We start from the raw sequence: 22,333 nt of genomic DNA, 5'->3' as shown, positions 1-22,333 counted from the left end.
AAAACAGGCACTCTATTGCTTCTGAAAAACTTCCAACCATCATTGTTCTCAGAGCATCCTTGAGCTCCTGGTTTCTCATGCTGTAGATGAGGGGTTCACTGCTGGAGGCACCACCGAGTACAGCACTGACACCACCAGGTCAAGGGATAGGGAGGTGAGATAGACAGGGGCTTCAGGTGGGTAAACGCTGATGTGTTGACAAACAGAGGCCATGAGGAGGTGAGGGAGGAACGTGGGAAAGACTTTGTGCTGCCCCTGCTCCGAGGGGATCCTCAGCACAGCCCTGAATATCTGCACATAGGACAGCACAATGAAAACAAAACCGCCAAATCAACCAAAAACGATACTAATCACAAGTACTGCATCTTCTCTGTGGTAGGTGTCTGAGCACGGGAGCTTGAGGATGTGGGGGATTTCACAGAAGAACTGGTGCAGGGCATTGCCCTGGCAGAGGGGCAGTGAAAATGTATTGGCCGTGTGCAGCACAGCATAGGATAAAACACTGCCCCAGACAGCTGCTGCCATGCGGACACAAGCTCTGCTGCCCAGGAGGGTCCCGTAGTGCAGGGGTTGGCAGATGTCAATGTAGTGTTTGTAAGCCATGACAGTGAGAAGAGAAAGCTCTGCTGCAACACAGAAAAAGAAAAAAAAAACAACCAAACACCTGAACAGCACATCCTGAGTAAGAGATGGCCCTTGTGTCCCAGAGAGAATTGGCCATGGCTTTGGGGAGAGTGGTGATGGAGCCCAGGTCAAGAACAGAGAGGTTGAGGAGGAAGAAGTACATGGGGGTGTGGAGGCGGTGGTCGCAGGTGATGGCGGTGATGATGAGGTCATCTCCCAGGAGGGCAGTCAGGTAGATGCCCAGGAAGAGCCCGAAGGTCAAGAGCTGCAGCTCCCGAGTGTCAGCACATGCCAGAAGGAGGAACTGGGTATTGGAGCTGCTATTGAACAGCTACTCTGGGCTTGGCGCACTGCTGAAAGAGAAGACACTGACAAGTTAAGGGAGACATCTTTGAGCCCATCCTGTGCTGTTTCCCAACAAATCCCCTGATAATGACTTCTTTTTTCTTTGGCATAATTTCCTCCATTTCTGGGAGGACATGTGTTGAAGGACATGTGTCTGAACAACGTGTATTGGGCACAAGGACTAAAGGACAGCAGTAAAATGATGAGGCTTCTGGGTCAATACTTCCTTCAGTGAAAACCCTGACACAGTGTCCCAGCCTTCCTTTCCACAAAACCCTTCCAGAGGGGATGATGGCCACAGGGCCACCATCTCATTGCAATTAGAGACACGGTGGGATAGCTCGCAGGACTGGAATGCTGTCACGGACGGCTATGTACTGTTTCGGAAAGACAGGCCAGCAGGGTGAGGTGGTGGAGTTGCTTTCTACAAGACAGAGCAACTGGAATGTCTTGAGCTCTGCCTGCAGCTGGATGAAGAACGTGTTGAGAGCTTATCGTTAAGAATTAAGGGACAGGCGATGTGGGAGACACTGCTGTGGGTGTTTACTACAGACCACCAGATCAGGAAGAGGAAGTTGATGAGGCCTTCTACAGACAGCTGGAAATAGCCTCATGGTCACAGGCCCTGGTTCTCACGGGGGACCTCAGCCACCCCGATATTTGCTGGAAACAACACAGCCAGGCACACACAGTCCCGGAGGTTTCTGCAGAGCATTGATGAGAACTTTCTGACACAGTTGGTGGGGAAACCAACGAGGAGAGGTGCGCTGCTGGACGTATTACTGACAAATAAAGGAGGACTAGTTGGGGATGTGAAGGCTGGGGGTAGCCTTGGCTGCAGTGACCATGAGATGGTGGAGTTCTGGATCCTGTGTGGAAGAAGCAGGGCAAAAAGTAGAATTACAAGCCTAGATTTCAGGAGAGCTGACTTTGGCCTCTTCAAAGACATACTTGGAGGAATCCCATGGGCAAAGGCTCTAGCAGGAAGGGAGGTGCAGGAGAGCTGATTAATAGAAAAGCTCCACTTCCTCCAAGCTCAACATCAGTGCATGCCTATGAGTAATAAATCAGGCAGAGGAGGCAGGAAATCTGCATGGACAAGCAAGGACCTTCTGAAAAAACTCCGGTGCGAGAGGGAAGTTTACAGAATGTTGAAAAAGTGAGTGGCGACTTGATAGGAGTATATAAACATTGCGAGAGTAAGTAGGGATGTAACGAGGAAGACTGAAGCGCACGTGGAAATAAACCTGGCCAGGGATGTCAAGGACAATAAGAAGGGCTTCTCCAAGTGCATCAGTAGTAAAAGGCAGACCAGGGAAAATGTGGGCCTGCTACTGAATGAGGTGGGTGCCCTGGTGACGGAGGACGCAGAGAAGGTGCAGTTACTGAATGCCTTCTTTGCTTCAGTCTTTGCTGTTAAGGCCGGCCCTCAGCAATCCCAGAGACTGGAGCGAAGAGAAAGAGTCTGGAAAAAGGAAGACTTTCGCTTGGTGGAGGAGAATCAGGTTAGAGATGATTTAGGCAAACTTGACACCCACAAATCCATGGGCCCTGATGGGTCACACCCAGGAGTGTTGAGGGACCTGGCAGATGTTATTGCGAAGGTGCTCTCCATCATCTTTGAATGGTCAGGAGGGACAGGAGAACTGCCTGAGGACTGGAGGAAAGCCAAAGTCATGCCTATCTTGAAAAAGGGCAGGAAGGAGGACCCAGGAAACAGCAGGCCGGTCAGTGAGACCTGGAAAGGCTGGAGAGCTGGGTGGAGAGGAACATGATAAAGTTCAAGGGTAAGTGTAGGGTCCTGCATCCAGGGAGGAAAAATCCCATGCACCAGTAAAGGTCGGGGGTTCACCTGCTGCAAAGCAGCTTTGCCGAGAGGGACCTGGGAGTCCTGGTGGACAATAAGTTGACCATAAGCCAGCAACGTGCCCTGTTGGCCAAGAAGGCCTATGGTCTCCTGGGGTGCATTACAAAAGACAGTGGCCAGCAGGTGGAGAGATGTCTTCCTCCCTCTCTGCTCTGCCCTGCTGAGTCTGCATCTGAAGTACTGTGTCTAGTTCTAGGTACCCCAGTGCAAGAAAGACAGGCAACTGCTGGAGAGAGTCCAGTAGAGGGCTACAAAGATGATCAGGGGACTGGAGCACCTCTCTTATGAGAATCAGGTGAGAGAGGTGGGTACGTTTAGCCTGGGGAAGAGAAGGCTGAGAGGGGATCTCCTCCATGCTTATCAGTGTCTAAAGGGAGGGTGTCAAGAGGATGGGGCCAGACTCTTTTCTGTGCTGCCCAGTGACAGGACAAGGAGAAAAGGGCACAAACTGGAACACAGGAAATTCCATCTGAACACAAAGAAAAATGTCTTTACTTTGAGGGCAACAAAGCACTGGAACAGGCTGTCCAGAGAGGCTGTGGAGTCTCCTTCTGTGGAGATATTCAAAAGCTGCCCGGCTGCATTGCTGTCCAACCTGCTGTAGGTGACCCTACTTTGGCAGGGGGGTTGCACTAGACGATCTCCAAAGGTTCCTTCCAACCCCTACCATTCTGTGATCCTGTGATTCTGTGATCTTCTATGTTTTCTGTTGGCCAAAGGGATTCCCCACCAGTGCACACGGATGCTGCCCTGTCTCTCACAATTGCTCCATTAGAGCTTGCAGTTCCCTGCACGTGTCCTGAACCACCTCTGGCACCTCAGATGTCACCCGGTGTTTGCATCGGAAAAGCTCCCTCCTGGCCTCTGTCTCCATTGCTCACAGGGCAGCTCAGAGAAGGACCTCACAATGATGTTGGGCAGCTGAGCTGAGGCAAGAGGAATCCCCCCTCCGGTGGTTCTGTGGGGTGCACTGGAGAAGCTGAATGTCCCTCTGGCCTCAGAAACACTGCTGAGAGCTGAGGTGCCTCATTGACTTGGCTCAATCCCTGCCCTGCACCGGTGGGAATGATCCCCGGCCCATCACTGCCTCCGTGCCCTGCCTGGCAATGGGGCAGGAATGGGGGTTTCCAGAAGGGCACACGGATACCTCCTGTAGGTCCGCACACCCTGGCAGAGCACTTCCCACCACAGGGATCAGTCTGTCCAGGGTTCAGAGAGGGACAGTCGGTGATGACTTCATTGTGCTTCAAACTCTGCTCCCCAGGAGAGACCCCGCTGCCTTGGAGGAGCTGTCAGCCCTGGAGGCGCAGGGACACCTCGAGGGATTGGGGCAGTGAAGGGAGGAGGCAGAGAAAGCCACAGCAGGTCCTCTGCTGCTGAGCTGGGCCGGGCTGCTGGGACGGAGGGAGCTCCTGGCAAGCGGGCAGCGCTGCAGAGAGACAGCTCTGCCCAGGAGCAGCTCCTCTGCACAGCGCAGCAGGGCTGAGGGCTCTGCCTGCAGGCAGCGAAGGCAGAGCAGGGAGGCGGAGAGAGGTTAAAGGCAGTCTGGAGAGGGAGGATGCTGAGGGTGAGTGGGGGGAGAACTCTTCCCAAAGCAGAGCAGCTGCAGTAGCTGGAGAGATCTCCAACAGCTGGCACCTCCCACAGCCCGTGGGATCTTTCAGGAGGACGCTCACAACTTCTCTGCTGTGGAAGAAGAGGACATTCTCTAGATTGGGGCTTCCCTGCTTCACCATCAGAGGCACAGGGCATGACGGCTGCCTTCTCCCAGGAATGGTTGAAGGGCTGTGAAGGTGGGTGTGCAGGCAGGGGTGGGCAGGGCTTTCCTTGCCAGCAGGGTCCCTGCACTCCGGGGGCTGTGTGCCAGGGCAGGGACTCTGCCGCCTGCCAGGGTCAGCTCTCCACCTGCCCGGGGAGCTCCCGACGGCGCTGTGGGGAGAAGCTGTGGGTGGGAGTAGCAACCCCTGGTGGGGAGGGGTCATTCTGTTTTTTAGAGGAACATGTGTGTGTCAGGACTGTTTACACCTCCAGATCACCTCTGGGCATTCCTGAGGGCACATTTCATGTTTGAGTTCCCTGAACAGTAGAGGGTCTGTCTTTTGATGTTTCCCATCTTGGTTGGCTGGGTGGGCAGTGGCAGATGTACAATGGGACATTAAAACAAAGGTCAAAGGAGGGATCCCTGTAGAGATAAGGAGCTTTCCTGAGTCTGTGTCTTCGGTTTCCAGCTCTGGGGGCTACAGACAGCACCAGCATCCCCTTTCCAGTCTCACCAGGGTCTGTGGCACCTGCTCTTTAGCCCCTGCACACATGCAGAGGCTGCAGGGCAGAGCTGGGCACACGGGGGCTGCCATGGGGTCTGTGAGCACTGGCAGGGAAGAGACGTGGGGGCAGGGAAAGAGCTGCTGGCAGGGAGAGCTCCAGGCAGTGGAGACGGGCGGGGAAGGAGGGAGTCTGCTCCTGGAAGCCCTGCTGCAGGGGAGATAGGGGCACCTCCAGCCACCCCTGCAGTGCAGATGCCTTCCCTGAGCCACCCAGCACAGCCCTCAGCCCTCACGGCCATGGGCTCTGGGGTGGGAGTCGGCTCTGTGCCCGGCAGAGCAGCAGGAGAGGCGAAGGGTATCCCTCCTGCCACGTGCCCCATTGCTGCTGCCCAGCGGTGGGGCTGAGGGCACCTGCCCTGCATGATCAGTGTCTGGGTGGTGGCGTGCCCAGCAGGGTGAAGGTATTGCTGCCCTGAGTGCCCGGCTGCCTCTCCCCGTGCCTCTCCCAGTCAGACCCTCACGGCATTTCTCCTGGTTTGTCCACGAGTCTCCTTTAAAGTTACCTTTTTATTGCTGTCAGCCTCCCTGGGATGGGAATTTCAGCTGCAGAGTCCCACACTGATATTGTTCATCCACTCCTGCCGGTGTGTCCATGGGAACCAGTGTCAAAGTTTTCTTCTGACCTGTGGGGCTGTGGGCAATGCAGGCTGTGGGAGTGGGGAAGGAGTCCATTTTCTCTCACTGAGATCCCATAAATTGGGTATGTCCTTTGGGTGTCCATGGAAGCTGTGAGCTGCCCTCCAGGATGACAACCTGTCCCATAGCACCTTTGTGTTATCGGAAAGCCCCACAGAGAAACACAGAGACTCTGTGACTGAGGAAATGCTGTTGGGTGGGTGAAATGAGTCATGTGTGTCCTTGGCTATAGGTGGGCTTCTGAGACCTTGAGAAAGGGTGAGACATTTCATAGTCTGAGATGGATCCTTCTGCTCTCAGCACTGTCTGATGGCATAATAAAAGAGGGGAATCCCCCTCCATCTCATGACGGTGCAAGGTGGAGGAACAAACCATCTCCCTTGACTCTGCTCTCTGCCCCAGGCAATCCTCATGTCTCACAGCACTCACTCTGTTCCCCTGGAGTGCAGCAGAAGTGCTGAGATGTTGAAAAGCCCATCTGCATTAGGTGCGGGTTCCTCAGCCAAAGCAGAACACCAGGACGGGCTCCTGCCACCACCCTCCCTATGAACTCCCTGCTGCAGAGCAGGGCTGACCCCTCGGCAGCCACTGGGCAGCACCCTGCTCCTCACGGCACAGGCAGCCAACGCCAACCAGAGCTCCAGCCATGGACGTGAGGAAGGTCTCCTGGAAAATGAAAAGGGAATGTATGCAACAGAGACAGAGCCTACGGGAAATGGCTTTCATTTTTCTTACAGAAGTCTCCATTGACTTACTCTGTTTCCCTCCTTGGACAGGTCCCCCTGCCCAGAGGCAGCAAATGTCCAACAGCAGCTCCATCACCCACTTCCTCCTCCTGACATTCTCAGACACTCGGGAGCTGCAGCTCTTGACCTTCGGGCTCTTCCTGGGCATCTACCTGGCTGCCCTCCTGGGAAACGGCCTCATCATCACCGCCATCGCCTGCGACCACCGCCTCCACACCCCCATGTACTTCTTCCTCCTCAACCTCTCCCTCATAGACCTGGGCTCCATCTCCACCACTCTCCCCAAAGCCATGGCCAATTCCCTCTGGAACACCAAGGCCATCTCTTACTTAAGATGTGCCGCTCAACTCTTTCTTTTTGGCTTCTTCATTTCAGCAGAGTTTTATCTTCTCACCATCATGTCCTACGACCGCTACGTTGCCATCTGCCATCCCCTGCACTACGGGACCCTCCTGGGCAGCAGAGCTTGTGTCCGCATGGCAGCAGCTGCCTGGGGCAGTGGGTTCCTCAATTCTCTCCTGCACACGGCCAATACATTTTCACTCCCCCTCTGCCAGGGCAATGCCCTGGCACAGTTCTTCTGTGAAATCCCCCACATCCTCAAGCTCTCCTGCTCACACTCCTACCTCAGGGAAGTTGGGCTTCTTGTAGTTAGCATCTGTTTAGTGTTTGGGTGTTTTGTTTTCATTGTGGTGTCCTATGTGCAGATCCTGAGGGCGGTGCTGAGGATCCCCTCTGAGCAGGGACGGCACAAAGCATTTTCCACGTGTTTCCCTCACCTGGCCGTGGTCTCCCTCTTTATCAGCACTGGAACGTTTGCCCACCTGAAGCCCACCTCCATTTCCTCCCCATCTCTGGACCTGGTGGTGACAGTGTTGTACTCAGTGGTGCCTCCAGCAGTGAACCCCCTCATCTACAGCATGAGGAACCAGGAGCTCAAGGATGCCGTACGGAAACAGGCCCAATGGATGCTGTTTCACCTACAATAACCTGCTGCCCCTTCCATGCACATTGCCCAAGGCTTATTTTAGGCTGTGAGTCTGCTTTTTTCTCTCGTGATAATCCTGCTTATAGATAATTTTCTGAGTTTACGCTGCTTGTCTTAAGGCTTGATCCTACTGTGTCTGACCCTTGCACAACACTGTGTCAGGTGTGGCCTGACAGACAACAGCTCTTCAATAAAAGGGCATCTCCCAAGTGCAGTGCCTGAAGGATGGACTGTTCCTCCAAAGTTCCTTCCAAGAACATTTTCAATGATTTGGTCTTTTAATGAGTCTCCTCTCCTTAAGTTTTCAACGTTTTTGGAGCTAAGCTGATGGTACTATTGGGTTCCACTGCACCAAATATTCTGGATTTAAAAGTGCTCTTCTTGGTGCCCAATGGAAGGGGAGACTCCCATTATCTCCTCAGTCTTCATGTATGACAGGACTGATGGCATATACCGAATGTTCTGGAAATGCATTTTTTAGGGGGAGGAGAGGCAGGATTAGGGACTCGACACGTGCCCTTGGGCTGGAACAGATGGAGACTCTGAAGGTGAAATACCCTCAAAGGTGAAGTCCATTAATATAAAGCACTGAATCAATGTGTCCACACACAAGGACGCTGCAGTGCCGAGGGAGTCAGCAGGCACTCATCAGGCACAGGGAGGGGAGAGTGGGGAGATGCAGGAGGTGCTTGACGGAACCCCAGGGCCAGGACTGCTGTGCTGTCCTGGGGCGTGGGGCTGGCTGGGGAGAGAAGGGGGCAAATTCAGTCAGGGCTGGGGATCACGCACAATCTGAATTCCGGAGAGGCCGAGAGTGACCAGCCTCTTTTTCCTCGTTCCCTCAGCACCAGCACGAGCCCTGGGGCTGATGGGCAGGCTGACCTCCTTGTCTGCCCCCCAGGAGCTGCTGTGCCCTTGGGAGGAGCTGGGGCTGTGCGGTGAGTGCCCAGAGCTCTGCATCAGCCTGCGGTGGGCAGTGCTGTGGGGCCAGCCCAGACTGGGCTGCTGGGCTGGGCTGTCCTGGGGAGAGAGCAGGGGAGGTGGGCAGAGCTGTGCAGGGGCTGGGGAGTGCTGGGAAGTGCCTTGGAGAGGACAACGGCAGTGTTAGAGCCCTTTCCAGGGAAGACTGAGGCAAAGAAGTCGTTGAGTACCTCAGCCTTCTCCATGTCCCGGGTGACCAGGTCTCCCGGTTCCTTCCTGGGTGCGCCCACGTGTTCCCTAGTCTTCTTTTTGTCACCCACATACCTATAGAAGGCTTTCTTGTTGCCCCTCATGCTCCTGGACTGATTCACCTCTACCTGGGCTTTAGCTTTCCTAACCTGATACTTGGCTGCTCAGAAAATACCTCCCAGGCTACCTGTCCTTGCTTCCACCTTCTCTAGGCTTCCTTTGTCTCTTTGAGATTGACCAGGAGCTCCTTGGTCATCCACGCAGGCCTCCTGGTGTCTTTGCCTGACTTCCTCTTTGCCGGGATGTGTTGCTCCTGAGCTTGGCAGAGGTAGCGCTTGGATATTAGCCAACATTCATGGGCCCCTCTTCCTTCCAGGGCTTTGTCCCAATGTAATTCACCAAGCAGATCCCTGAAGAGGCCAAAGTCTGCTCTCCTGAAGTCCAGGATAGAGAGCTTACTGTGCGCTCTCCTAGCCACCTTAAAGATCCCAGACTCTGCCACCTCAAGGTCACTGCAGCCAAGGCTGCCCTGGACCATGACATTCCCCATGGGCCCCTCTTTCTTGGTCAGGACAAAGTCCAGCATGGCACCTCTCCTCATTGGCTCTGCTGTCACTTGGAGAAGGATGTAATCGTTAATGTGTTCCAGGAACCTCCTGGATTGCCTATGCACTGCTGTGCTTTCCTTCCAACAGCTATCAGGGTGGCTAAAGTTCCCTCTGAGGACCAGGGCTTGTGAATGTGAGCCTACTCCAACCTGTCTATATAGGACCTTATCCACTCGGTCTTCTTGGTACCCCCATGTACTTCTTCTTCCTCAACCTCTCTGTTCTTGACCTGGGCTCCATCTCCAGAACTCTCCCCAAAATCATGGCCAATTCCCTCTGGGACACCAGGGTCATATCTTATGCAGGATATGCTACACGGGCCTTGCTGTTTGTCTTCTTCTGTGAAATCCCCCACATCCTCAAGCTCTCCTGCTCACATTCAGACTAGCTCAGGGAAGTTGGGCTTCTGGTGCTTAGTGTCTTACTAGCATTCGGGACTTTGGCTTTCATTCTCTTTTCCTATGTGCAGATCTTGAGGGCTGTGTTGAGGATCCCCTCTGAGCAGGGACGGCACAAAGCCTTTTCCACGTGCCTCCCTCACGTGGTCGTGATCTCCCTGTTTATCAGCACTGCCATGTTGGCCTACCTCAACCCCTCCTCCATTTCCTCCCAATCTCTGGACCTGTTGGTGTCATTATTGTACTCAGTGGTGCCTCCAGCAGCCAACCCCCTCATCTACAGCATGAGGAACCAGGAGCTCAAGGATGCCCTGTGGAAACTGATGACTGGTATCTTGGCAGAAGCAGCAATGAACTGCCCATCTTCTACATATCACACATGATGTAACACATTACAGGCCCAGATTGTCTTTAGTACTTTTTTTCCTTTCATTTATTTGTTTTTTAGCTTTTCTGGGTTTTGTTAATGCTGTCAATAAAAGTGAAGAATCATCCTTTATCCTATTGCTATGTCAGGATCTGTCTGTGATGTCGGAACCACAGACTTTGTGTAAATAAGAAGCTCTTCTCTCTTTGTTTTTAAAAAACTGAAGGACCCTGCACTGACTTGTTTGTCTGAGATCCTTTCTCCGAGAACTTCTCTATAGATGCAGGGGCCACGTCTGTGTGCTGAGGTGGAGGGGGCAGGAGCCACCCGAGCTGGGTCTGCCTCCCAGCCTGACCAGCATGGCCCTGGGCACCACAGCCCCCGGCTCTGCAGAGCTGCACCACCAGCTCGGGGGCTGTGGGACGCCTGGGGAGAGGGTGCAGGAACGGCTGGCCAGGCCAGCACGGATGAGGTCTCTCGGGAAAAGGCTCTGAGGGCAGATGGGCTGTGGCGGGAGAAGAGCAGGGCACCGAGTGTGTGCAGGGCAGCCATGGCAAGAGGAACCCTTTGCTGCAGTGGGGCAGCTTGGGGCAGGCTGCCTGTCCCTGGGGCCAAAGGACCTTCCTGAGGGTGCCCTGGGCCAATTCTCTCATGCCATCCTGGGAGGACATTTGGCAGCTGGGGCTGCACGCTGCCTGGGGTGGAGGTCTCCTCAGCATGCCGGCTGGGTGGACAGCCTCACTGGCCTGCACATCCTGCTGTGGGACCAGTCTCAATGGGGCTGCTCTGCTGGTCTGTGCTGGGGAGAGGGCAGGAGATAGCCAGGTTCAGGGAGTGTCTGGGCTGGTGGGGATGGGAAGTGCCCCAGAGAGGAAAACCTCAGGGAAGTGCTGAAGTGTGGGAGTGTGCAGGGTGGGGACACACAGCAGTGTCCTGGCACAGCCAGGCTCCTGCGAGAGACATGATGGACCAGACGAGCAGGGTCTGGGCTGTGCCTGTGCCCACTGGACACCCCGGCGAGGTTGCCCCAGGGCCATCATCACAGAATCCCAGTATCACAGAAACTCCTATATTGGAGAAGACCTGTAAGATCACATAGTCCAATCATTAAAACCTGTCAAACCTGATCTCCTTCTATGACAAGGTGACCCACTTAGTGGTGGAGGGAAAAGCTGTGGATGTTATCTACCTGGATTTTTGCAAGGCTTTTGACACCGTTTCCCATAGCATTCTCCTGGAGAAATTGGCTGCTCATGGCCTGGATAGGTGTACTCTTCGCTGGGTAAAAAACTGGCTGGATGGCCGTGTCCAGAGAGTGGTGGTAAATGGAATTAAATCCAGTTGCTGTCCAGTGACAAGTGGTGTCCCCCAGGGATCGGTGCTGGGGCCCGTTCTCTTTAAGATCTTTATCAATGATCTGGATGAGGGGATCGAATGCACCTTCAGTAAGTTCGCAGACGACACTAGGCTAGGTGGGCGTGTTGATCTGCTTGAGGGTAGATTGGCTCTGCAGAGGGATCTGGACAGGCTGGACAGATGGGCTGAGGCCAATGGTATGAGGTTCAACAAGGCCAAGTGTCGGGTCCTGCACTTGGGTCACAACAACCCCATGCAGCGCTACAGACTGGGGGCGGAGTGGCTCGAAAGCTGCCTGGCAGAAAAGGACTTGGGGGTGTTGGTGGACAGCCGGCTGAGCATGAGCCAGCAGTGTGCCCAGGCAGCCAAGAAGGCAAACACCATCCTGGCCTGCATCAGGAACAGTGGTGAGCCGGACTAGGGAAGTCATCATCCCCCTGTACTTGGCACTGGTGAGGCCTCACCTCGAGTACTGTGTTCAGTTTTGGGCCCCTCACTACAAGAAGGACATTGAGGTGTTGGAGCGTGTCCAGAGAAGGGCTACAAAGCTGGTGAAGGGTCTGGAGGACAAACCTTATGAGGAACGACTGAGGGATCTGGGGTTGTTTAGCCTGGAGAAGAGGAGGCTGAGGGGAGACCTTATCACCCTCTACAACTATCTGAAAGGAGGTTTTAGAGAGATGGGAGCTGACCTCTTCTCCCTGGTGACAAATGATAGGACAAGAGGAAATGGGTTCAAGTTATGTCAGAGCAGGTTTAGATTGGATATTAGGAAGCATTTTTTCACTGAAAGGGTTATTAAACATTGGAATAGGCTGCCCAGAGAGGTGGTGGATTCACCATCCCTGGAGGTGTTTAAGAAAAGGGTAGATGAGGTGCTTAGGGACATGGTTTAGAAGTGGTGGTGTTTTTATCAGGGTAGGTTAATGGTTGGACTTGATGATCTTAAAGGTCCCTTCCAAACTCACTGATTCTATGATTCTATGATTCTATGATTACCCTAACACAGACAAGCCCATCACTAAACCATGTCCCTCAGCACTATATCTACACAACCCTTAAACACCTCCAGGGATGGGGACTCCACCACTGCCCTGAGTAACGCATTCCAATGCCTGATGACCCTTTCAATAAAGAAATTATTCCTAATATCCAGTTGAAACTTTCCTTGGTGCAAATTGAACCATTTCCTCTTGTTCTAACACCTGTTACCTGACAGAACAGGTGGACCCCCACCTCTCTGCAACCTCCTTTCAGATCGTTTTAGAGAGCGATAAGGTCTCCCCTCAACCTCCTTTTCTCCAGGCTAAACAACCCCAGTTCCCTCAGCCGCTCCTCATAAGACATGTGCTCCAGACCCCTCACCGGTTTCGATGCCCTTCTCCGGACACGCTCCAGTGCCTCAATGTCCTTCTTGTGGTGAGGGCCCAAAAACTGAACACAGCACTCAAGATGCGCCCTCCCCAGTGCCCAGTACAGGGGGAAAATCAGGACTACACTAGTCCTGATACAGGCCAGGATGATGGTGGCCGCCTTGGCCACCTGGGCACACTGCTGGCTCACGTTCAGCTACTGTCAACCAACAGAGGTCCCTCTCTGCTGAGCAGCTTTCCAGACACTCCTTCCCAAGCCTGTAGCATTGGCGGGGGTTGTTGTGGCAAAAGTGTGAGATGCAGCAATTGGCCTCATTGAAACTCCTACAGTCTGCCTTGGCCCATGGGTCCAGTCTGTCCGAATCCCTCTGCAGAGCCTCCCTACCCTCAGGCAGATCAACACTCCCACCCAGCTTGGTGTCATCCGCAAACTGACTGAGGGAGCACTCCATCCCCTCATCCCGATCATTGATAAAGACGTTAAACTAGACTGGCCCCAGTACTGAGCCCTGGGGGACACCACTCCTGACCGCCCGCCAACTGCAATTAACTCCGATCACCACCACTCTCTGGGCACGGCCTTCCAGACATTTTTTACCCAGCAAAGCGTGTGCCCATCCGAGCCATGAGCAGCCAGTTTCTCCAGGAGAATGCTGTGGGAAACAGTGTCAAAGGCTTTACTAAAGTCCAGATAGACAACATCCACAGCTTTTCCCTCATCCACTGAGCGGGTGACCACGTTGTAGAAGGAGATCAGGTTAGTCAAGCAGGACCTGCCTTTCACAAATGCCTTTGATAATGTGGCACTGAGTTCCACCTGTCTGTATCAGATTTTATCCCACAGTGAAGGACCGCAAAACTAGAAAGGGCTACTGCGAATGTGTCAAGAGAATTAGAAAAAGCCATTAATGAGGGCAGACAGTATGACAGCCTTAGAGGAAGAAATCAAATTTTTATCAAAAATGGTAATATAGAATGGCTTAGCTCTAGAGCACCCTTTAGAAGTACAGGACACAGTAGGTGCGTTCTTGAATAAGAGCTGCTGGGGTTTTTATGTCAGTCAAGACCAGAAAAACAAAACTGAGAGAAACAAGAGAAAGACTCATTTAAAAATATTACACAAAATAGGGCAGGGATCTCCCCTAAATCTCTTTGGGTGGCTAACCTCTTGGCTCCCAGACTTAGGAACAGGACTGTGAACTGAAAGGATTTGGGTTGTTGTATTCACTCTCTTGTTTTGCTTTCTAATTAGATGGGTGTGTTTACAGTGTTTACCTTATGAACTTGACTTACGACTTAAATAATGAAGAGTATAGTGTGACCCTGATGGTGAAAGGAAAAGGAGGGACTGTTAGGAAAATCTCATTCCCGAACTATTGTAACAATTACTCTTTAGAGTATGAAATTGTATGAACTTTCTTAAGATATACAGCGTTTCTATTGCGTACTGCATAGCCATGGTTCAGTCAGCATGACTACAGGACCCAGCTCATTGTCGGGAGGAGAAGACAGCCCCCAGCCTGAAGAAGAAAGGATACTCCAGCACTGCGCGGATGACGCCAGCCTCCCAGCCCCTCTGACACCCCTGTGAAACCCTCCCCTCATCTGGCATCAGAGATAAGGAACTGCAGCAAGACCGACTCCAGGGACGTCTCCATTAGGAGAGCAGCAGGTGGATGATGATGCCACAGCATGAGAGTTGCTTTGCCAAACAGCAGCCTGCGTGTGCGTGTTACGTAGCGATCACTCAAATTGTGTTGTACCTGAATGCTCTAAAGGTATAAGAACCATGTGTGAAACTGCATTTGGGGTGTCCCAATTTGACTGGGACCACTCGTGCTCGTGAACAGAGAATCACTCGTGTAATTCCATACTTTGTGTCCCAATCTCTCTCCTGGGACAGCATGGGCAGTTGGAAAGTTTTCATGATGTTATCCTCGAAGGCCGAGAATTGTCCCCAGGGGTGGCCCCGAAGGCACTTGACTGCCTTTATGGTGCTGTCCTCCCAGGCAATGATCGTTCAGGAAGGACTCTGACTGAAACCATGACTCGAATAGGACTGCCTCAAGAACATGAGAGCGATGTGCCATCCTCCCCTATGCAAGATGGTCCCCCTTTCGAGCCCAGTCGAAAGGAACGGGTGGTTTGCAAACTCTTTTGGGCAAGGATTTCCGATGCTTGTGCAATGCCTCACACAACTGTGGCCTGGGAACTCATAGACAACACATACCTCATCATTTCCATAGTGTCAGTGTCAGTGTGTGTGCCTTCGGAAACCATGCACGTGCAACAAGCAATGGGATTTGGGTGAGTGGCGTGTATGTACAGTGAATATGAACTACAAATTTATACCCTTGTGAAGGCAGGATTTCAAAAGTTTCAAGCAAAGTCCTTACTGTCAAAAATGCTGAGTTTATTTTTTCTAAGCTAAGAATAACCTAGACTTTCTTTGTTTTAAATAAATGCCCTCTGTCCCCCCTTCCACTCTTCCTTGCCCAGCAAGACTGCAACCTGCTGCCTCCTGTTCTGCAGGCCCTGAGCCATCCATAGCAGAACGGCCTTGAACACGGCCTCTTCTTTCCCACTGAGCTCCTCCTTCTGCAGGACACACAGGAGGTCATTGACGGAGAGCTCCAGAAACTCTCTCGACACTCTGGTCACCCTTTCCAAGTGATGGGGGATGAACGCGTGGGCTGCTTCCAGCAGGTCAATAATAAAGTCAATAATAAAGGCAGTAGTAATACTCGGTGAATCTCCAGATGCCGACGCAGTTCTCCAAGCACAGCTGGGACTTTAAGAACTCGCAGCACAGTCTGACGATGCCCATGACGTTGAACTGGTCGGCTGCTATCAGCAAACGTTCAACATTGTCGGCCGTGACAGGTACTGTGCCGGTGTAGGCGTACTTGGTAATGAGCCGCATCATTTCAGGTGAGGTGCTGGGGATTTTATAGACGACGTTCCCACCATTGCTCCAGCAAGTGGAAAACAAAGCCCTGAAAAAAGCAAAGCAGTGCTGGGGGAAAAGCAGCTTTGCTGCGTTAGACCCGGACCCTGTTATGCCCTGTGCCTCCTTCCTGGGGCACCAATTTGGGCACACGCAGTAGCCACGCTGGGAGGCCGTGGGGTTTATTAATTCATGTGTTACGAGCCGGTTGTTTTAACAAGGAGTCACCGCCTCCGGTGGTGCACAGAGAGCCACAGGGCCAGTGCCCTCCTTGCTTCAACAAGACCACCAGAGAATGGCGCTGTGTGGGGAAGGAACACCTCCCGCCCCACGGCAGACAAGCCCGGCTGGCCACGCTCCAGCCCTGCACCACATCGGGGGGTTTGTCAGACACCGCTTCCAGCGCTGCTGTGAGATCTTGGGTTGGGGATGAATTCCAGTGTCCAGGGAGGCACCAGGACTATGGGGAAGTGCTGGAGGAGAGTTTTCATGCCGAGGGAAGCACTGGAGGGACACTAAGGCAGCGTGACACAGCCTGGGAAATGCTGTGTGTCCCCATCCCCTCTTGTTCCAAGCACTGACCTGAACTATTGACTGCAGCTACAGAGGATGTTCTTGTGAGCACTGAACTCAGTGCCACCCATCACAGAGTCTCTCCTCCAGACAAAGCTCACTAAAGATGGTGCAAAGCACAGCACTCCTCTTCCTCTCCCTGGGTGAGGATGAGTGTCGCTGGGAGCCAAGCTATCGCCCAGGTCACAGCCTGTGGCAGTGGAAAGTGCTTCTCCTGGAGGTGCTACAGCGCTTTGTCCGTGCCCTCCCTCCAATATCATCTCCCAACCCCTGCCTGTCTGGTGGCTCTGGAATGTGCCCCAAAGTGAAATCACAGGCGCAGGGGTGACCCGGGACCGGCTGTGAGCCCCCGCGCAGCTGGTGCTTTACCTCTATATTGATTCATGGGTGGTGGCAAATGCTCTGTGGGGGTGGTTACAGCAGTGGGAACAGAGCAACGGCAGTGCAGAGGTAGACCCATCTGTGGCAGGACATTGCTGCCCGGATAGAGAATCTGGTTGTGAAAGTACATCATGTAGATGACCACGTACCCAAGGGTCAGGCCACTGAGGAACATCAAAACAACCAGAAGGTGGATCAGGCTGCTAAGGTTGAAGTGGCTCAGGTGGACACGGACTGGCAACGTAAGGGTGAACTATTCATAGCTTGGTGGGCCCATGACGCCTCAAGCCATCAAGGAAGAGATGCGAGATATAGATGGGCTCGTGACCAGGGGGTGGACTTGATCATGTTCACTATTGCACAGGTTATCCACAAATGTGAAATGTGTGCTGCATTTAAGCAAGCCAAGCTGTTAAAGCTTCTTTGATATGGAGGACGTTGGCTGAAATATCAATAGGTGGAGGCCTGGCAGATTGGTTCTATCACACTCCCTCAAACCCGCCAAGGCAAGCGCCACGTGCTCACAACGGTGGAAGCAAACACCGGACGGCTGGAAACACACCCTCTGCCCCATGCCACCGCCCTGAACAACTATCGTGGGCCTTGAAAAGCAAGTCTGATGGCGACGTGGCACCCCAGAGAGAATTGAGTCAGACAGTGGGACTCATTTCCAAACAGCCTCATAGACACCTGGGCCAAAGAGCATGGCATTGGGCGGGTGTATCACATCCCCTACCATGCACGAGCCTCTGGGAAAATGAAACAGTACAACGGACTGCTATAAACTACACTGAGAGCCATGGGTGGTGGGACCTTCAAAAGTCGGGATACACATTTGGCAAAGGCCACCTGGTTAGGTAACATTTGAGGATCTGAATATGTTTGGGGACAGAGTCTGGGTTATTCCTGACACAAGCAAAGGCAAAATTATCTGTGGGATTGCTTTTTTTTAAGGCCCTGAGTGCACTTGGTGGGTGATGCTGGAGGATGGGGATGATCGATGTGTTCCTCAAGGGGATTTGATTTTGGTGAGAATGGCCAAAGAATCAAATGATATGATATTTATTGCTAAATTACCACTATAATTCATCACTGATACGGTTGCTATATGCTCTATCTATGGCATTGCAGTGAAAGTGACCTAAATTAATGAAGAATGAACTTTGATGAAACTGAGCAAAGTGCAGAAGTGATGGAACCAGAAGTGGCTGCAGCAACTGGCACCCGGGAATTGTCTTGAGATCGACATCTTCAACCCACAGATGATGGGCATGGGCCATGCCGGCTACACCAGCTGTGAGCTCCAGATGCAGCACGCAACAATTCAACACCACACACCACGTCTCCTGCCGGGAAAGACAGTTACAACAGATGGAGCCCAAAGTCATGGATTAAATGAACTCAAGGGACATTTCAGTGGGATGGGCCATGGACTAAGGGAATGATATCTGTGTGCATATACACATATATGAAAGACAGGAAAATGGTGGTGATTTATGGAAAAGTGTAAGACCTGGGCATGAGGTAGATGGTATAGAATAAGGGGCGGACGCTGTCCTGGTTTTGCCTGGGATAGAGTTAATATCCTTCCTGGTAGCTGCTGTGTTTTGGATTGACTATGAGAATAACATTGCTAACACATATTATTTTAGTTGTTGCTGAGTGATGCTTATACTGTCACGGACTTTTTCAACTTCCTGTGGAAGGTGGGGGGCCACAGACAAGACAAGCTGGCCAAAGGAATATTCCATCCCATAGATGTCATGCTCAGTATATAAATGGGAGTTAGCAGGGGGGCAGGGATCGGTGATCACATCTCCGGACAGGCTGGGGAGTTAATCATTGGGAAGTGTCAGCAATTTGTGTTGCATCACTTTATTTTGTTTATTATTATTATTATTATTAGTAGTAGTAGTAGTAATAATAATATCTTTTCTGTTACTGTTCTTTTAAATAATATTTATCTCAGCCCATGTCTTCTTTTTCTCTTTCTCCCTTTTCTCCCTATTCTACCTGGGACATCCCATTTCATTTAAGAGCTGTTATCTGACCAGCTACATCTGACTCAGTGTTGTGCAAGGGTCAGACCCAGTAGGATCAAGCCTCAAAAAAAGTAGTATAAACCCAGAAAAATATCAATAAGCAGGATTATCACAAGAGAAAAATTCAGGCTCATGGTCTAAGATCAACTCTGGGCAATGTGCGGAGAAGGGGCGGCAGGTTATTGTCGGTGAAACAGCGTCCATTGGGCCTGTTTCCACAGGGCATCCTTGAGCTCCTGGTTCCTCATGCTGTAGATGAAGGGGTTCACTGCTGGAGGCACCACCGAGTACAACACTGCCACCACCAGGTCGAGAGATGGGGAGGAGATGGAGGGGGGCTTCAGGTGGGCAAACACTCCAGTGCTGATAAAGAGGGAGACCACGGCCAGGTGAGGGAGGCACGTGGAAAAGGCTTTGTGCCGTCCCTGCTCAGAGGGGATCCTCAGCACCGCCCTCAGGATCTGCACATAGGACAGCAGAATGAAAACAAAACACACAAATGCTAAACAGGCACTAACCACAATCAGCCCAACTTCCCTGAGGTAGGAGTGTGAGCAGGAGAGCTTGAGGATGTGGGGGACTTCACAGAAGAACTGGTCCACGGCATTGCCCTGGCAGAGGGACAGTGAAAATGTATTGGCTGTGTGCAGGAAAGAATTGAGAAACCCACTGCCCCAGGCAGCTGCTGCCATGTGGACACAAGCTCTGCTGCCCAGGAGGGTCCCGTAGTGCAGGGGATGGCAGATGGCAACGTAGCGGTCATAGGCCATGATGGTGAGGAGAGAATACTCAGCTGAAGTAAAAATGAGAAAGAAAAAGAGCTGGACAGCACATCCTGCATAGGAGATGGCCCTGGTGTTCCAGAGGGAGTTTGCCATGGCTTTGGGGAGAGTGGTAGAGATGGAGCCCAGGTCAAGAACAGAGAGGTTGAGGAGGAAGAAGTACATGGGGGTGTGGAGGCGGTGGTCGCAGGTGATGGCGGTGATGATGAGGCCGTTTCCCAGGAGGGCAGCCAGGTAGATGCCCAGGAAGAGCCCGAAGGTCAAGAGCTGCAGCTCCCGTGTGTCTGCGAAGGCCAGGAGGAGGAAGTGGGTGATGGAGCTGCTGTTGGACATTTGCTGCGTCTGGGCAGGGGGACCTGTCCAAGGAGGAAAAGGCAGTGACAAACTGGGAGAGACTTCTCTGAGGAAATCCCAATGCCATTCCTCACAGAAATCCCCCTCCCACAGCTGAATGAGGAATGACCCAGCTCATTCCCAACCCCACAAACTCAGTGACACTCTCCCTTATCGGTAAAATACTACTTCGTCACCTACTTTCCATGAGGGCACCTCTGGGGCACGAGTCAGAGGCAGAGTCAGAGGCAGAAGAGAAGCTGACCCGCACCTCCTCCCAAACTCCTTAGATGCAGAGTTCAACAGAGGGGTGGGGAAACAAGGAGAAACACGTCTGTGCTCTGAAAAAATGAAGCGAGGAGAGGGAGTCAGGCAGGCGTGCAGTGAAGCCTTCTCCTCAGTGACAGTGTCTCCAGACAGAGACACTGCAGGGCACTTGCTTTTATGTTGTGCATCACTTGTAGGACACACACACATCTCCTGGACTGGAGGTGCAGCTGCTGAGAAGGCATCTCGGGCTCTGGACGCTCTGGCTGTGGGGTGGGCGGGAGAGGAGAGCAGAAGCTTGCTGCGGAGAAGTTGTCTGAAGTTCAGGGGGTGGCCGGAGGTGCCAGGATCCCCCCTGCCTGGGCACTTCTGGCAGCAGCTCCCTCTCTGTCCCTGCCTGTGTCTGGGCTGCCAGGAGCTGCCCCTGCCTGGAGCTGCTTCTCTGCCCCCGGGTCTCCTCCCTGCCAGTGCCCCAGAGCCCATCCCACCCGCTGTGTGCTCAGCTCTGCCCTGCAGACCCCTCCTGGCAGCACAGCGCTGCCCGGGGTCATCTCTGGGTGTGTGGGGGCTCAGGAGCAGCTCAGGGAAGTACTATCAAGAACGGGGGTCTCTGTGCCTTCTCCACAAAGGAGAATTCCATTCCCACCACCCACTGCCCACCCACCAGCTGAGAGGAGAAATCCCACAGCACAGACTTGTTCTCTTTCAGGGGAAAGGTGCCTCGATATCCTTCTTCAAAAGGGCCCTCTGCAAATGTCCTTGGGGTGATGGGGATCTGGAGCAGCCCTGACCCACACAGGTCCATCTCAGCAACAGAAGGCATCTGCCTTGCTCACAGTCACTCCTTCCACCCACTGCTTCTCCCCACAGAAGCTCCGTGGGAGCTCCCCGGGCAGGCGGAGAGCTGACCCTGGCAGAGTCCCTGCCCCGGCACACAGCCCCGGGGTGCAGGGACCCTGCCGGCAAGGACAACCCTTTGCCACCACTGCCTGCACACCCCTACGCACACCTCCACAACCATCCCCAGCAGAAGGCAGCCCTCGGGCCCAGTCCCTCTCACCGGGCAGCAGGGAAGCTCTGCTCTGGAGCACATCCTCCTCCTCTACAGCACAGAAACTGAGAGAGTCCTCCTGACAGAGCCCAGCAGCTCTCAGATGGACCAGCTTGAGGAGATCCCTCCAGGAACTGGAGCTGCATTGCCCGGCACCCCAAGACTTACCACACAGAGGGCGGTGAAGATTTCTGCCCCAGTGAGCTCTCAGCACCCCCCACTCCCAACTGCCTTTAAGCTCTCTCTGCCTCGCAGGTCTCCCCTCTCTGCCTGCAGGCAGTGCCCCCAGCCCTGCTCCTGGGCAGAGCTGTCTCTCTGCAGCGCTGCCCGCTTGGCAGGAGCTCCCTCCATCCCAGCACCCCGGCCCAGCTCAGCAGCAGAGGACCAGCCCACGCTGGCACTGCCTCTGTCCCCTCTGGGCTCCTCCTTGGAGGTGTCCCTGGGGCTCCAGGGGAACCGCCTGTGAAAAAGGTTGATGCAATCTCTCATGTTCCCTCCCTCAGCTGCGCAGAGACACTTACTTCCAGCAGTGTTATTTCTCTCAGCAGAAGAAGAGCTGGCCATGAGTAACCGCTCTTCTTGTCCCATCAGTAGCACACATGGGGTCTTGGACTCTTGGTACCAGGATTCCTTATGGCAAGTCACGGCTTGCCTGGTGCCACAGCTGGGGGGCTTCAGCCCAAACATGCAGCAATGATCTCAGCCAGGGGCACAGACAGGACGAGCTGGAGCCGTTCCTGTAGCAGACAGATCTGTGACATGGTGGCAGAGCTCAGTCCATCTGGTCTTCAAGGACAGCCTCCTCCAAGCTCTGCTATAGTCCAGATCGCAATTCAATCTAACCCTGAAAGGCAATTCAAGGGCACCAGAATGAGTGTTTACTCCTTCAGGAAGAGTTCAAGGAGAAACAAAGCCACTGTGCGGCCACTGCTGAGTTTAAGAGAGCGGGTGGAGCTATATGGGAGATTCTCTACATCCTCTTTGCCTCACTCTGCCCCAGCAAGGTCTCCCAGGGCTCTGTGTCTCGGGGCAGGAATCTGGAGGAACACCACCAGCAGTGGATTGTTCCCAAGTCACCTTAACTAAGACAATCCTTACCAGTCTATGGGACAGGAAGGGTGGCAGCTGAGGGAGATGACAGGGTAAGCCAATGTC

At 53.2% G+C, this 22,333-nt stretch overlaps 3 protein-coding genes across 3 annotated transcripts in view; 2 read left to right on the top strand and 1 right to left on the bottom strand.

Moving 5' to 3' along the window:
• LOC309684386 (olfactory receptor 14C36-like) overlaps positions 1-22,333 on the top strand; it is a gene marked incomplete at both ends in the record, with an annotated part of 283,296 nt that overhangs the window by 201,771 nt on the left and 59,192 nt on the right. The window lies entirely within an intron of this gene.
• LOC309684403 (olfactory receptor 14A16-like) lies at positions 6,596-7,531 on the top strand (the record flags this gene model as incomplete). Its single annotated transcript, XM_082500326.1, has 1 exon — positions 6,596-7,531. One exon carries the CDS (start codon positions 6,596-6,598, stop codon positions 7,529-7,531), a length of 936 nt encoding a protein of 311 aa, XP_082356452.1.
• On the bottom strand, positions 18,925-19,887 carry LOC309684402 (olfactory receptor 14A16-like; the record flags this gene model as incomplete). The annotated part of the gene is made up of 1 exon (XM_082500325.1): positions 18,925-19,887. The coding sequence occupies exon 1, from the start codon at positions 19,858-19,860 to the stop codon at positions 18,925-18,927; it is 936 nt and encodes a 311-aa protein (XP_082356451.1). The 5' UTR covers positions 19,861-19,887.

This window comes from Vanellus vanellus, assembly GCF_965231255.1.
Source record: "Vanellus vanellus genome assembly, contig: HAP1_SCAFFOLD_70, whole genome shotgun sequence".
Classification (NCBI taxonomy): domain Eukaryota; kingdom Metazoa; phylum Chordata; class Aves; order Charadriiformes; family Charadriidae; genus Vanellus; species Vanellus vanellus.
This window is presented reverse-complemented; position numbering and strand designations above follow the sequence as displayed.